Source organism: Carassius auratus, chromosome 22 (genome assembly GCF_003368295.1).
Source record: "Carassius auratus strain Wakin chromosome 22, ASM336829v1, whole genome shotgun sequence".
Classification (NCBI taxonomy): Eukaryota; Metazoa; Chordata; class Actinopteri; order Cypriniformes; family Cyprinidae; genus Carassius; species Carassius auratus.
The window spans coordinates 15,212,795-15,226,418 of NC_039264.1; the positions used below are offsets into that span (position 1 = coordinate 15,212,795).

The 13,624-nt window shown below is 35.9% G+C and overlaps 1 protein-coding gene across 2 annotated transcripts in view; it reads left to right on the forward strand.

Moving 5' to 3' along the window:
- Positions 1-13,624, forward strand: part of rnf123 (ring finger protein 123) — a 124,574-nt gene that overhangs the window by 8,870 nt on the left and 102,080 nt on the right. For both annotated transcript variants that reach the window (XM_026197904.1, XM_026197905.1), the window contains exons 16-24: positions 157-274; positions 444-543; positions 644-705; positions 1,246-1,317; positions 1,677-1,797; positions 2,686-2,787; positions 11,805-11,905; positions 12,291-12,483; positions 13,008-13,153. In XM_026197904.1, coding sequence (XP_026053689.1) covers positions 157-274; positions 444-543; positions 644-705; positions 1,246-1,317; positions 1,677-1,797; positions 2,686-2,787; positions 11,805-11,905; positions 12,291-12,483; positions 13,008-13,153 — 1,015 coding nt within the window. The remainder of the gene's footprint in view (positions 1-156; positions 275-443; positions 544-643; positions 706-1,245; positions 1,318-1,676; positions 1,798-2,685; positions 2,788-11,804; positions 11,906-12,290; positions 12,484-13,007; positions 13,154-13,624) is intronic.

The following is a 13,624-nucleotide window of genomic DNA, read 5'->3' on the forward strand; positions in this document are numbered from 1 at the left end:
CTACTAGACCTAGAGGCCAAATTTTGGTCATAGTACAAGCAGTAGATTTATCTTTCCAGCAGTTTACTCTGGTTGTGAGGAAGAATTACCTAAACGGACATGTTTGAAGAATTTAGTTTGGGGATTTGTATGAGTTTTGTTACTTAACAGCCTCACGTTTGACGTGCTCCGGTCTGTGGTCTTCTTCTACATCAAGACCCCTCTGAGAGTGAAGGAGGCCGGGCTGGAGGAGCTCATCCCGACCACCTGGTGGCCCACACGCTTCGACAAAGAGGTCAGAAATATCCGGACACATGAGTATGAAAATGAATAGCATTAAATATACAGGCTTCACAGAGGCTGTAGCCTGAAATGATTTCGTCAAGTGAACACTAATCAGAACTGAGCCCTGGCTGAAGCAACAGATGAGTAATTCTCCACTGTCTCTCTTGACTTGTGTCCAGGGCAAAGATGAGAGGGACACACGCGAGGAGACGTCTGAAGAGAGGCTGAGACGGCGAGCGTACGAGCGCGGCTGTCACAGACTGAAAAAGAGGATTGAGGGTATGTCACACACACAACATCAGATCTGCAAGAATATCGGTCACTGTGACCCTCAGCTGAACCTGTGTGTGTGTGTGTGTGTGTGTGTGTGTGTGTGTAGTTGTGGAGGAGCTGCAGGTTCAGATCCTGAGGTTAATGCTGAACAACAAAGACAAGGGCACGGTATGTTGATACTTGTTTTGCACACGTCTGCACGCACAGGTATGTTGTGTTTTATTATATTTATAAAATCTATAAAATGGGAACATCAGAGAGTGGACCAATTAGACAGAAAGACCCAGTCTGACTTACATGAAAAGTGTTTTTTTTTTTTTTTTTTTTTTTTTTTTTTTTTTATGGGACAGTGTTCTTATTGTGAACAAAACTATTAAAAATATTTTTGAAAAGTTGAATTAAAGCTGAAAGAAAAAAAATAAATAAATAAATATTAGGGGAAAAAATACATTTAAAAACAAAAAAATGTGTGCAATTTGAAACTAACTTTAACTTGCATATAAGTTGACATGCTATTCAAGCCTATACAACTAGTGCTACAGTGTATGTCTTCAAAAGCCATACTGTAAAATGGTTTTGTGTGATTAACAGAATGTAATAAAATAACTGCACAAATGATTGCCATCTACAGAAAGATTAATATTCAACAACAAGTGAATGTTTCTGATTCAACCCGTGTGCCATAATTACCTGTTTCTCTTTTCACAGGGTGAAGCTTCTCGGTATATTTTCCTGAACAAATTCCGCAAGTTCCTTCAGGAGAACGCCAGCAACAGAGGGGTAGGGCACACAGGAAAGACAAAGACAGCTTTGGCCTCCTTCATACCTGAATATTGCTTTACATGTGATGAATAGATAATAAGATCGCAGTCTATTTCTGCAAAAGCAGACGTAAAAGCTACAAGCCCGCACGCAACACAGCATTTGGTAAGATTTAAAAAGACATAAGAAGCTGGAGGTTTTTACGGTTTTTGGCACTGAATTCGATTTTCCCGGTTTAAACTTCACAGAAGTAAATAAATATGGCCAATCTTATTGATAGGGTTGTTTCAGTTAATTTGCAGTGCTCAGGCTTTTATTGGAGGGTTTGATGTTTTTGTCTCACGCTTCATTCGCTGTGATTTTGTTTGTGTGATCAGAACCCCACAGTGTTGTGTCCTCCTGAATACATGGTGTGCTTCTTACACCGGCTCATCACGGCCATCAGGAGCTGCTGGGATGAAGGCAAGAGAAGAAGTCCAGGATCCGTCAGCAGTGAAGGTACACATTTATCATGAATATAAAGTCATATATACAACACTAGCTTTTATTTTTCTTCATTATGACATCAGAACAGTTGTCTCACCCTGACATGTTTGACTTTATACCCCCCAAATTTTCAAAACATTTTTTTATTCAGAAATTAAAAACACTAATTTCAGAATATTTGCTTTCACTTAACTGAATGTGTAAATTGCCGCCTTAATCTTTTTTAAAACAGGTTGTTAGCAAGGCAAGTATTGCTAAATAAAACTTGAACTATTAAAAATATTTTTGATGTTAAAATAAAGGTAAAGTTAAAGTTTAAATAAAGCTAATATATAAAACACAATTTTAAGGTGCAGCAACTAAAACTAAAAAATAAATGAAACCTACATGGTTAAATAATAATATTTTTTTTTTTTTAAAAACATAAAAATATGCAATTCAAAATGACTATAAAAATTTTGTATATTAAGAATATTTTGTGAAACTTTATCAGTTATAATTATTTTTATTAGCATGCATATTACTAGAATATTAGTCATTTATTAGTACTAATTAAGCACATATTAATGCCTTATTATACATCCCTAGTCCTACTCAATACATTAACTTAACAACTACCTTACTAACTATTGATAAGCAGCAAATTAGTAATTTATTGAGGGAAAAGTCACAGTTAAATGTGAACAAGTGTTCCCTATTCTAAAGTGTGTCTGAAAATTTTTGTCAATTAAATCTGAAATAAAATAAAATACAAATTGCAATAAAATACAAATAAATATACAAACAAAAAAACCTGAAGAAAATTAAAATTAGAAATGTTACATTGGTGGCTAACGTAAATATATGGCGCTGAAATTCTAGTTGAATGTCATGTCATTGAATCGTTTGTGTTCCCATCAGACGCGTACGTCCCCCCTCAGCTCTTCTACAACGGGAAGGTGGATTACTTTGACCTTCAGCGTTTAGGAGGACTTCTCTCGCATCTGAAGAAAACGCTCAAAGGTTGGTAAAAAAAAAAGAAAAAAACGTGTAAAGTTTGTTTCAGAGTTTGGTCCAATAATTACCCAGCATGCAGCAGCTCTAGACTCCACCAGAGGGAGCAGAAGGTCAATTTGTTTTGAGTGTTACTCATGCACTGACCGCAAATACAATCTAGTCGGTTAAAACCTCTGAAGACTAGAAGTTAAGCTTTTATGCATCAGGTGTGGCAACATCAAAAGTACTTTTGTTTTCCTTTTTCACTTAGTTTGTTTTCAGAAGCTCACTTTAATGCTCGCAGACGTAATGTTTGTTTTCTGCAGTTTTTTTAATCTTCCTAGACATAAACAGAGACGTGCGATCTCATATTGATGTGCCTCTTATGTTCGTTTTGTTTGGTAACTCTTGAAATTTCATTATTGATCTTCTCAAAGCTGCCAGACAAATGGTTTAGATCGATCAACCCTCCAAATTAGTTTTAAATTGAGACCGAATGCATTGTACACTTCCTGCAGGGTGTTTTCTTTTTCCTTTCTTTTTTTTTTCTTTTAGTTTCCGACTTCATTATTAACCTCAAAAACGTTGGTGGTCGTTACTTTGATTTCTTGCATCATTAAAATTTCTGAAGTGATGGGATGAGATGGAAGCTGGCGGCGTTTAGAAAGACCGGGATGCAGATGGATATTGATTTCCCTCAAGGCAGCAGTGCATGCCGCAAAAATATTGACGAACAGCAGGGAACACGCTAAGATCGAGTGAGAGAGAGGGAAGGAGGATGAAGGAAGTGGTTGAGAGTTGTGCCTTTGATGTAACAATATGTTCTTTTGTGCATGTGTTAGATGATTTTGTTTGTCAGGAGTTAGCCTGGATTGACTGCAATTTCTGTGGTCAAGTTCAGATTTGTATATTGCCCAAAAAACATGAGGATCTGAATTTAGCTGTCAGACATAATGATGCTTGAACAGAAAGATTTACATTAAATAAAACATAGAATTGGTTAATGAATAGCAACATTTACATTTTAACATGGATAAGCTTTAAATTAACATTATAAATAATAATGATAAAAAAAGTAAAAAAAGTAATTGGATATTTGAGATATAAGAGATCTTATGCTACATTTCTCCAGATCTGATGAAGAAATTCATCAATGTCTTGAATTACCTGAGGCTGAGTACATACAGTCGTGGCAAAAAATATTGGCACCCTTGGTAAATATGATCAAATGAGGCTGTGAAAATTCATCTGCATTGTTAATCCTTTTGGAACTTTTATTTAAAAAAAAAATCCAAAATCCTCCAATACACATTGGCCACAATTAATTTCACAATTTTATTCAATACTTTTTTAAACCTCCATTTGCCAGTTTAACAGCTCTAAATGTTCTCCTATAATGCCTGATGAGGTTAGAGAACAACTGACAAGAGATCAGAGACCATTCCTTCATCCAGAATCACTCCAGACCCTTCAGATTCCCAGCTTCTCCTCTTCAGTTCACTCCTCTCATTTTCTGTAGGGTTCAGGTCAGAGAACTGGAATGGCTATAGCAGAAGATTGGTTTTGTGCCCAGCGACCCGTTTTTGAGGTTTGGTATGGTTGAAAGATCCAAAGATGGCCATTATAAGATTTAACTAAGTTAGTAACTCTTAGTGATTTTTTTTTATTTTTTCATTTATTTATTTTTATTTTTTATCTGTTTGTATTTGATATAGACACACGTCCGCTTCCAGGCAGTTTTGTAACATTTTCTGTTGGTTGGAAATTCTTAATTATTGCCCTGATGTTGGAAATGGGAATTTTCACTTCTCTAGCCCTTTTCTTAAAGTCACTTCACTAATTTGTGAAGCTCAATTATCTTTTGCTGCACATCAGAAATATATTCTTTGGTTTTTCTGATTGTGATGGATGATTAAGGGCATTTGGGCTTTGTTTTCCCTCCTCTTTATATTTCTGTTAAACAGGTAGCCATGGCTGGATAATTTCATGTTTATAATCATGCTGGAGTGCTCAAAATTGTGAATATGAATGGGAATATACTTCAGAGATATTTTTCATAAAAATGTCTAGGGGTGCCAATAATTGTGTCCAACGTGTATTTGAGAAAACCCTTTATTTCATAATGGTACCTCCCCCACCATGTTTTAAATTCTTATTATCCAATGAAATAATTATTTACCAAGGGTGCCGCAATTTTTGGCCATGACTGTATGTGGTTCATGAAATAACTTTCCAATAACTTTTACTCCACTACTTTATTAAAGACAAAGTTTACTTTTTACTCCGATACATTTCCCCATGCCTGCTTCAAGTATTTATTACACTGATTTTACAAACCAATGAAAATTTGGTTTTCTTTTGAAAAAAAGAACGTGCGACTTCGCGAGTTCTTTGCCAACATACGCTCATGCAGCAGTTCGTTCAAGGTGGAAGATGAACGCTAAAACAGGTGATAGTGCAGCTCTTGATGCCCGCAATGATCCCGAGATTCCCGACAGGGATCACTCATGGCCATATCTCAAGGATATGTTTGAATTCACTGAGTCAAGGGAGATTCTTATTGGCTGAAATATCTTCTTTGCCTGCCACGGGTGAATGAAATTTCAGTAGGGCTGTGTCGAATGCGATTTTCATGCTCCTCTCATCAGTAACGCTCCTGTAATTAGTAGTATATATTTCCAGCACTTGCGTTCAGATCAGGGTTGCCAGGTTTTCACAACAAATCCTGACCAGTTGCTTCTCAAAACTAGTCCAAAACTAGCCAAAAATGCGTTTCCAGGAGGTTCCCCAATAAAAATTGCTTCCTGGGGTTAAAATATACGTTTATTGGGAGGGTTGCCTTGGTAAAAGTCACATTTTAGGCACTAAATATCAAGTTATTGCGATTGGGGTTTCTTCGACTGGCGCACATGAAAATCAACCACGGATGTGGCAACACTGGTTCAGGTGGAGCCGCAGTTACTACACAGAGCCGTAGTTCACCAACACAAATTCGCTTTCAAAATCGAGAAAAAAAAATCGATTTTGTGTAGATTGTCAGTGAATTACGGCTCTGTGTAGTATATGCCAACCAGTGTTGCCAAGTCTGTGGTTGTTTTTCATGTCCGCAGGATGAAGCGACAATACCAATAACGTGATATTTAGCCCCTAAAATGCGAATGACCAAATTTTCATTTTTGGGATAACTAACTCTTTAAAGAGGTGGTTCTTCCTCATTGATATTCTGAAACAATCTTACCTTGTATCTTGCACATCTTCTGTTTGATGCAGCTATGATGTTATGGAACATGTCTATTGAAAGTTCAGTCCCTATACTGCGATAAGGTTCTTCATGGTCTCTTTTGATTGTAAATATAACAAATTCTAAAGTATCTAATCTCATCATTTGTTCAATTAAAACACTGCATATCACTCCCAAAACAACTGATCTGCTTAATTATTGATATTTACAGTTAATTTGAATATTTACTTTTTACTTCCGGTACTTAAGTATGTTTTAAATCGGATACTTTTGTACTTTTACTCAAGTGATGTTTGAATGGAGGACTTTCTACTTTTACTGGAGTCATTTTTTATTTAGATACATCTACTTTTACTTGAGTATAGCTTTTGAGTACTTTTACCACCCCTGTCTCATAAATGCCTCTGGAAACTTGAGAAGTGGCCTCGCTGCTTGTACACAATGAAAACACAATATGAATCTGAGTCACATTTGCATAATTTCATAATCCCATTTCCCTGTACAATAGTTATCAATAAAAGTAGTCAAATAAATCTAACCTTTGACATACAATTTTGGATGTATTGTGATTTGAGGCTCAGATAATCTGGTGTATTATATTGAACAGATGGTGCGTAAATTATGAATCAGCCTGGTTCTATTCAGATTCACCCATTGTGAGTAAAATAAAAGGCATCTTCGACAATTGTGTTTGTATGCACTTGTTTCCATTAACTGGGAGAGGCGAGGCACGTCTTGTCATGTGTCACAACTCTGCTGTACCCAAGTTTTCATTTAATTTAATTTTCACTCTGTCTCCATTTTCTTTTGTCTCCTAAAACACCCATCTTCCACCGGCGTTCCCGTTCTTTGGCCTTGTTTGATTAAAAGCTGGTAATTACATTGTTCCTGTTCCTGCGTGGTCTCCCCGCTGATTCTGCAGGAACGTCGTCTTCTCCCTCTGGTGCCTGATTGAACTCTTTTGGGGCTTTGAGGAAACAATCAAAGCCATCCGAGAGTAAAACAAGATGAAAGGATGAGTAAAGAATGGGACACACTCATTCTATCCGTATTTGTAACTGTGAATGTTTTATTTATGTCTCATATAATCTACATTGGTATAAATTGGTTTCGAAACCCAGCCATAGTTTACGTAACAGTGATGTATTGAAAATGGAAGAGTTTATTCCTTTGTGTTTTCGGATAATTTCGCATCAAGACGAACGCTGTCACAACAATCCTCATTTAAACGGATCTGCAAAAAAAAGCTGACTGAATGTAATGCACATGCTCATGACGTCACCGTTTTCACCAATTTGCGATTATTGTAGTTTACACAGAGACGATAACTATATTGCTTTCAAATACTTGAACCCTGAAACATGATTTCAGAAGTTTGTGTTTTCAGGCTCTCAAAATGCAAAATGAATGGCCAAAATGTATAAAACATTTACAGTGTTTAGTTGAAATGGTGTCGTGTAAACACTCAAAAACCGTTTCTAGAGTCCAGACTGTTATAGTCACTTGTAAGTGGACAAAAAGTAGCAACGACCCAGAACACCTTTACTTTTACCATTGACATTTACTTTCATCAATATCATCATCTCTTGGCTGTATACTGATTGTGCTCTTTGATTGCGTAGTATTGATTTAGGTCAAGTTTAAAAATGATGGCCATAATAATAATAAAAAACCCCATTGGCCAGATTGACATTTCTCCAGATTTGTATTGTACTACACTAAAGCTCTTTCAACTTGTAACCCCAGCCTTCACAAACCAGCATCAATCTGAGGTAAAACTGTGGCGCTCTTCCTCTGAACTTTTCTCTGTAATGACTGCATCTAATGGCTGCATCAAGGACATTACATTGTAAATCCTGATATTGTTTCCCGTAGCATTCAAGTGGCAGCTGCACTCGGACCAGAGCCAGTTTATTTCCCTCTCCAGCTGATTTTGGCACACTTGCCGGGCTGCTTATGGAGAATCGTGACTAAGTGCTCAAGTGACTCTTATTAACGTCGTCTGTGACTGGCTGGTGTACTTTTGTGTTCCCAGTTTTGGCGGCGCAATATCTGTTCAATTTATAGACGTGACACTTTTGGTGTTTACGGATTCTGAGATGTATCAACGTCGATTGACAGACGACCAGAGGTCATTCCCACAGGTGTAATGAAGACGCTAAATCAGTCTGACACAGAATTAATGAAAAATCTCTCAGGTCATCCACTCTGTCAGACTTTATCTTCTGGTTGGTCTTAAATTATGATTCAGTTTGAGTCGTCGTGCGATAAATTATTGGATTTACTTATCAGATTGATTAGTGATCTCGATAATCTTATAATCTTGTTCGCTTTATTTGCTGTATCTCAGTCTACCCTAAGGAAACACAATTATACGAATAAAGATATAAAATTCAGTGAAATGTAGCTTCTCCATACTCAGTAGACTTAATAAAAAAACTGCAATAAGAGATACAATAATTTTTTTAAAGAAATTCTGAATTATTATTTTGAATGTAATTGTTGTATATATTACACAACATTTACTAAAATAACATTACTTTTAAAATAACATTTTATAATGTACATATATTATATATTTAATCAAAATGAATTATATAAAATACAAAATGAATATTATTTTTTAAATGATGAAATACTATAAAATACATTTTACAATTAGTTGAAATGCAATATTAAATGCATTTAAGTTCAATTAAATTTAGTTGATTCCATGTAAAATAAAATAAATTATTATCATTGTTATTAGTAAAATGTGCTCAAAGTGGTGAACATCCAATAAGTTAAAAATGGAAATAAATCAATAAATATTTTTAAATAGATAAATTATTCTAATTATATTACGTAATTGTTTATTATAGAAATTTAATAGTTAATTATAATTTTTTTTATATATAATATAAAATTCATTAAAATATAAAAGAACACACTTTTTTTTCCCCCATAAAATCTGCTCAAAATGGTAAACATTTAATAAATGATACATGGAAAAATAAATTATAAATGAATAAGTTTATATATGATTATTTATTTATTTTATTATATGATTATTTAAGTGGTGGACATTCAGTAAATTATAAATTACAAAAATAAATGATAAATGATAATTTATTAAAAAATTTATTATAAATATTTAATACAACTATATATTATACAGTATTTATAAAAACGTTATACATTTGTTTTCCTTTGTCTTTTTGTTTTTGTCATTGTAAAATGTGCTCAAAGTGGTTAACATTCACCGTTTACTTGGAAAGTAATAATTTAATTTATTTTAGAAAGAAAGAAAGAAAGAAAGAAAACAAAAAAGATAAAAACAGTGCCTATTTTCAGTCTTGGACAGATTTAGTTCAGGTTAACAAGTGACTTCTTTTGGTGCTGTTTTGGGTTATTTATTCCCCTAAAATTGTGTTTACAACTAGCCAAACACAGAGATCCTCTTTAGACTTACTATAAGCAAACAGGACAAAGGGTCACTTCAGCGCTTGACTTTCACCTTCCAATAACAATGGATCAATGTGCATTTACTATACATCACCTCACTATGGAGCCAAAAGAGTCTCAATAAAGATAAATGCACACACTACATTCACATATGCACACACAGGATTCATACATGCACACACATGATTCATAAATACACACACAGGATACACAAATGTGCACAAAATTTACAAATGCACACCCAAAATTTAAAAAGCACAGAAGATTCACAAATGCATACAAAATTCAGAAATGCACACAAAATTCAGAAATACACAATTCAGAAATGCAAACAACATTTACAAATGCACTCAAGATTCACAAATGCACAGAACAAGATTCAGAAATGTATTTCTGATGCACACACACATATATCTTGATTTACAAACTGCATGCGGTCTGTGAACTTCACTGCATCTGTGTGTGAATTTTGAGACTCCTCTGACTTGGCTCAACACACAAATGCATGGAATGATCAGCAAACAATCAGATGTCTCCCTTCTTTTAGCCAATCACAAGAACGCACTCCACGTGGTTGTTTACTTATAAGCCAATCACATGAACGCGTTCACACAGCCTATTTATGAAATTGTATGGAAATACAGATGTTTAGATTACAATTCAGGTTTATTTTTTATTATTTTTTACAAAATATACATTTAAAAATGTCTCAATACATATAGCCCTGACTGTGACTGCAGAAAAAAAGTTAACCATGGATTCATAAATTTGCAATAGGCAATTATTTCATTTTATTGAAATATTTTAATGAAAGTAAAAAAAAAAAAAAATTACACCTTTTTGAATATTTTAAGTATATCTAAATATTCTTTTGGATGCAATATAGAAGTCATTTTAATTATAATATTCGGTCCCTACATGAAGAGAGAGTCAGTGGTCCGCTGAGAGAGGAAAGTGACTCTCCGGCTGCGCAAAGTGAGTCGCCGCTGCGTGAGGAAAGGGAATCGTTCGCTCAACTTCGCTGGGTGAGGAAAGTGAATCGTTCCCTGAGGAAAGGGAGTCGTTCGCTGCGAGAGGAAAGTGAGTCTCCTGCTGCGCAAAGTGAGTCGCCGCTGCGTGAGGAAAGTGAGTCGTTCGCTGCGAGAAGAAAGTGACTCTCCGGCTGCAGAAAGTGAGTCTCCTGCTGCGCAAAGTGGGTGTCCGGCTGCGCAAAGTGAGCCGCCGGCTGCGTGAGGTAAGTGAGTCGTTAGCTGCGTGAGGAAATGAATCGTTCGCTGAGGAAAGTGAGTCGTTCGCTGATTGAGGAAAGTGAGTTGTTCGCTGAGGAAAGTGAGTCGTTCGCTGATTGGCTTATAAGTAAACAATCCCCCACGTGGGGTGCATTCTTGTGATTGGCTTAAACAAGGGAGATATCTGATTGGTTGAAGATCATTCCCTGTTTAAAAAAAGGCATTTGTGTGTCCAGCCAAGTCAGAGGAGTCTCAAAATTCACACACAAATGCAGTGAAGTTCACAGACCGCATGCAGTTTGTAAATCAAGATATATGTGTGTGTGCATCAGAAATACATTTCTGAATCTTGTCCTGTGCATTTGTGAATCTTGAGTGCATTTGTAAATGTTGTTTGCATTTCTGAATTGTGTGTGCATTTCTGAATTTTGTGTGCATTTCTGAATTTTGTAAGCATTTGTGAGTCTTCTGTGCTTTTTAAATTTTGTGTGTGCATTTGTGAATTTTGTGCACATATGTGTATCCTGTGTGTGTATTTATGAATTATGTGTGGGCATGTATGAATCCTATGTGTGCATATGTGAATGTAGTGTGTGCTTTTATCTTTATTGATACTCTTCTGGCTCCATACCTCACTGCTTCACTCACTGAACTCTCAAGGCTCTCTCCCTTTCTGTTTTCCCCTTGAATTACTCCCAAACTGCTTTTACCGCCCCATTTTTCTCACATTTACACCTCTATTGGACAGCCGGCCTTGGGTAGTCTTGAAAATGTAGACCTTTTGGAGTGAAGTGGAGCCCATATCTCTCCTAAAGCAGATGTTATAACCCCTGTGATGACTTGAAGCAAAGATTTTCTTTTCTTTTTTTATTGCTCTTCTGTCCTAGAAGAAGACAAATGTGCATTAATAAATAATAGACTGAAGTGTTCATAAAAACCTGTGCGCTTGTCGTCCTCTGATATGACTCATTGAGTATTGAAACCTAAGCCATGTTCACTCCCAAAAGTTTTTTTTTAGGTTTATTTTATAAAACAAATCCAAATTCTACTCATTCTACTGGCTAAATGAGTTGGTTTGAGGTTGTTTTGCATATTAAATGTGATAGTCTGACTGGTTTATTATATTTTAGATGACCTGGCTTCAAAAGCCAACATCATCATAGATCCTGCGGAGATCCAGGCCACGTCTATGGACGATTTGGATGAAGACGACGAAACCGGAGCTGCACAGGTACATCAGTGACCGCCAAGAATCATTTTCACAACATATTTGAACATCTAAACTAATTTTAGAATGAGATAAAAATAAAAATGTGTACATTTTAGTTTTACCAACATAATGCCTAAAACCCTGAAGTGACCTTTAAAAACTGACGAGAACAACTTTCTAGCTCAAACAAGACAAATTGTAACCGAAAAAAAAATATATTCTCAAGTGCTTTTGTAAAATTAAGAGCTTCCCAGTTTTCTTTTATTCTCCAAAAACTGTCCCCTTTTACTTGCATTATGTGGCCCCATTTAGTTCCATTAGAAGTGACCTTGAGTTTGGCTTTAGCTGAATCTCATTTGGGACGCTATGCTGAAGATGAATGCTGTTGTGTGTTTGGGACCGGCAGAGACCGTCTGGCGCTGTGGCCATGGGTGGGGCTCTGGCCCGTCCCAGCTGGTTGAGTTCCCCGACACTGGGCAGAGCCAACCGCTTCCTGAGCACCGCCGCCGTCAGCCTCATGACCCCTCGACGACCCCTCGCCCCGCCAGAGAAGGTCAAGATCCGGACCCTCGCCGTGGAGCAGAGAACAGAAGAAGACAGTGAGTCCAGCAGATCACTTAGTTTTGCTGATATTTTTTAATAATATTAATATTAATAGTAATACATGTTTTTTAATTTGTTTTTTTTTGTGCTTTAAGTGACATAAAAATGCTTATTATGTGACAAAAATAAATAACTTGAAGGTATGTTTTATGCAAACAATGGTTTTACTTCTCATGTAAATTTATTACAAAGAAAACAAAGTAATTCAAGGTATATTCTCCAGTAATATATACAGGTTTATTCAGAGAACATAAATGTTATATATCTTAATCAAATATAAGTTGTTAAGGAAGTTTTAATATATATTTTTTACAGGACAACATGACTTAAATACTGATTGAAAAAGCGTGTTTGCAGGACATGACAATCTCAATCCACAGCTTCTCAGGATATCAGATGCAAACCAATTAGCTTAGCAATGACCGTCTGAGAAAAGAAGCAGAAATGAATCTGTAACTGAGCTCAAGGGGAATATGATGCGGTGTTAACCTCTTTTCTTTCCCCCCTCTGCCGTCTCCAGTTGAGGGAAGCCATGGTAACGATGGGCTGTTGCTGGGGCGACCGTTCGAGGAGCCTGACCAGCCAATCACAGAGAAGTCTCTGCTGGAGATCCTGGACGGGGTTGTGATGATGTACAATCTGAGCGTTCATCAGCAGCTCGGCAAGGTACGGCTCCGAGAGACCTGCGGGACACGGGCATGGGGTCCGAGCTGTGACCGTGATCGTGACATCTGAAAGGGTTTGAGAGCGTCACGCATCTGAGTCTGAGGGCTGAGATATCACTTCATAATGCTGTACATCTGTCCTAATTGAGCAAAACATAAAAAAATAATATTAATCTAAATATGTTTAGTTTATGTTTCACCTCATAATTAAAATAAAATAATATTGATTAATGCAAAATATAAGATTATTACATTTATTTAAGATAAAAAAAAAAAATCTAACTCTGTCCTTAATACCACAAATAGACCAATTTAATTGAAATTAACTAAATGTATTATTGGAGCCGCAATATTATTATTATTATTATTATTATTATTATTATTATTATTATTATTAATCATTTAATAATTAATTTGTTAGTTTATTTACATAATGTATAGTACATTTTAACTGCTATTGTTTATTAATATT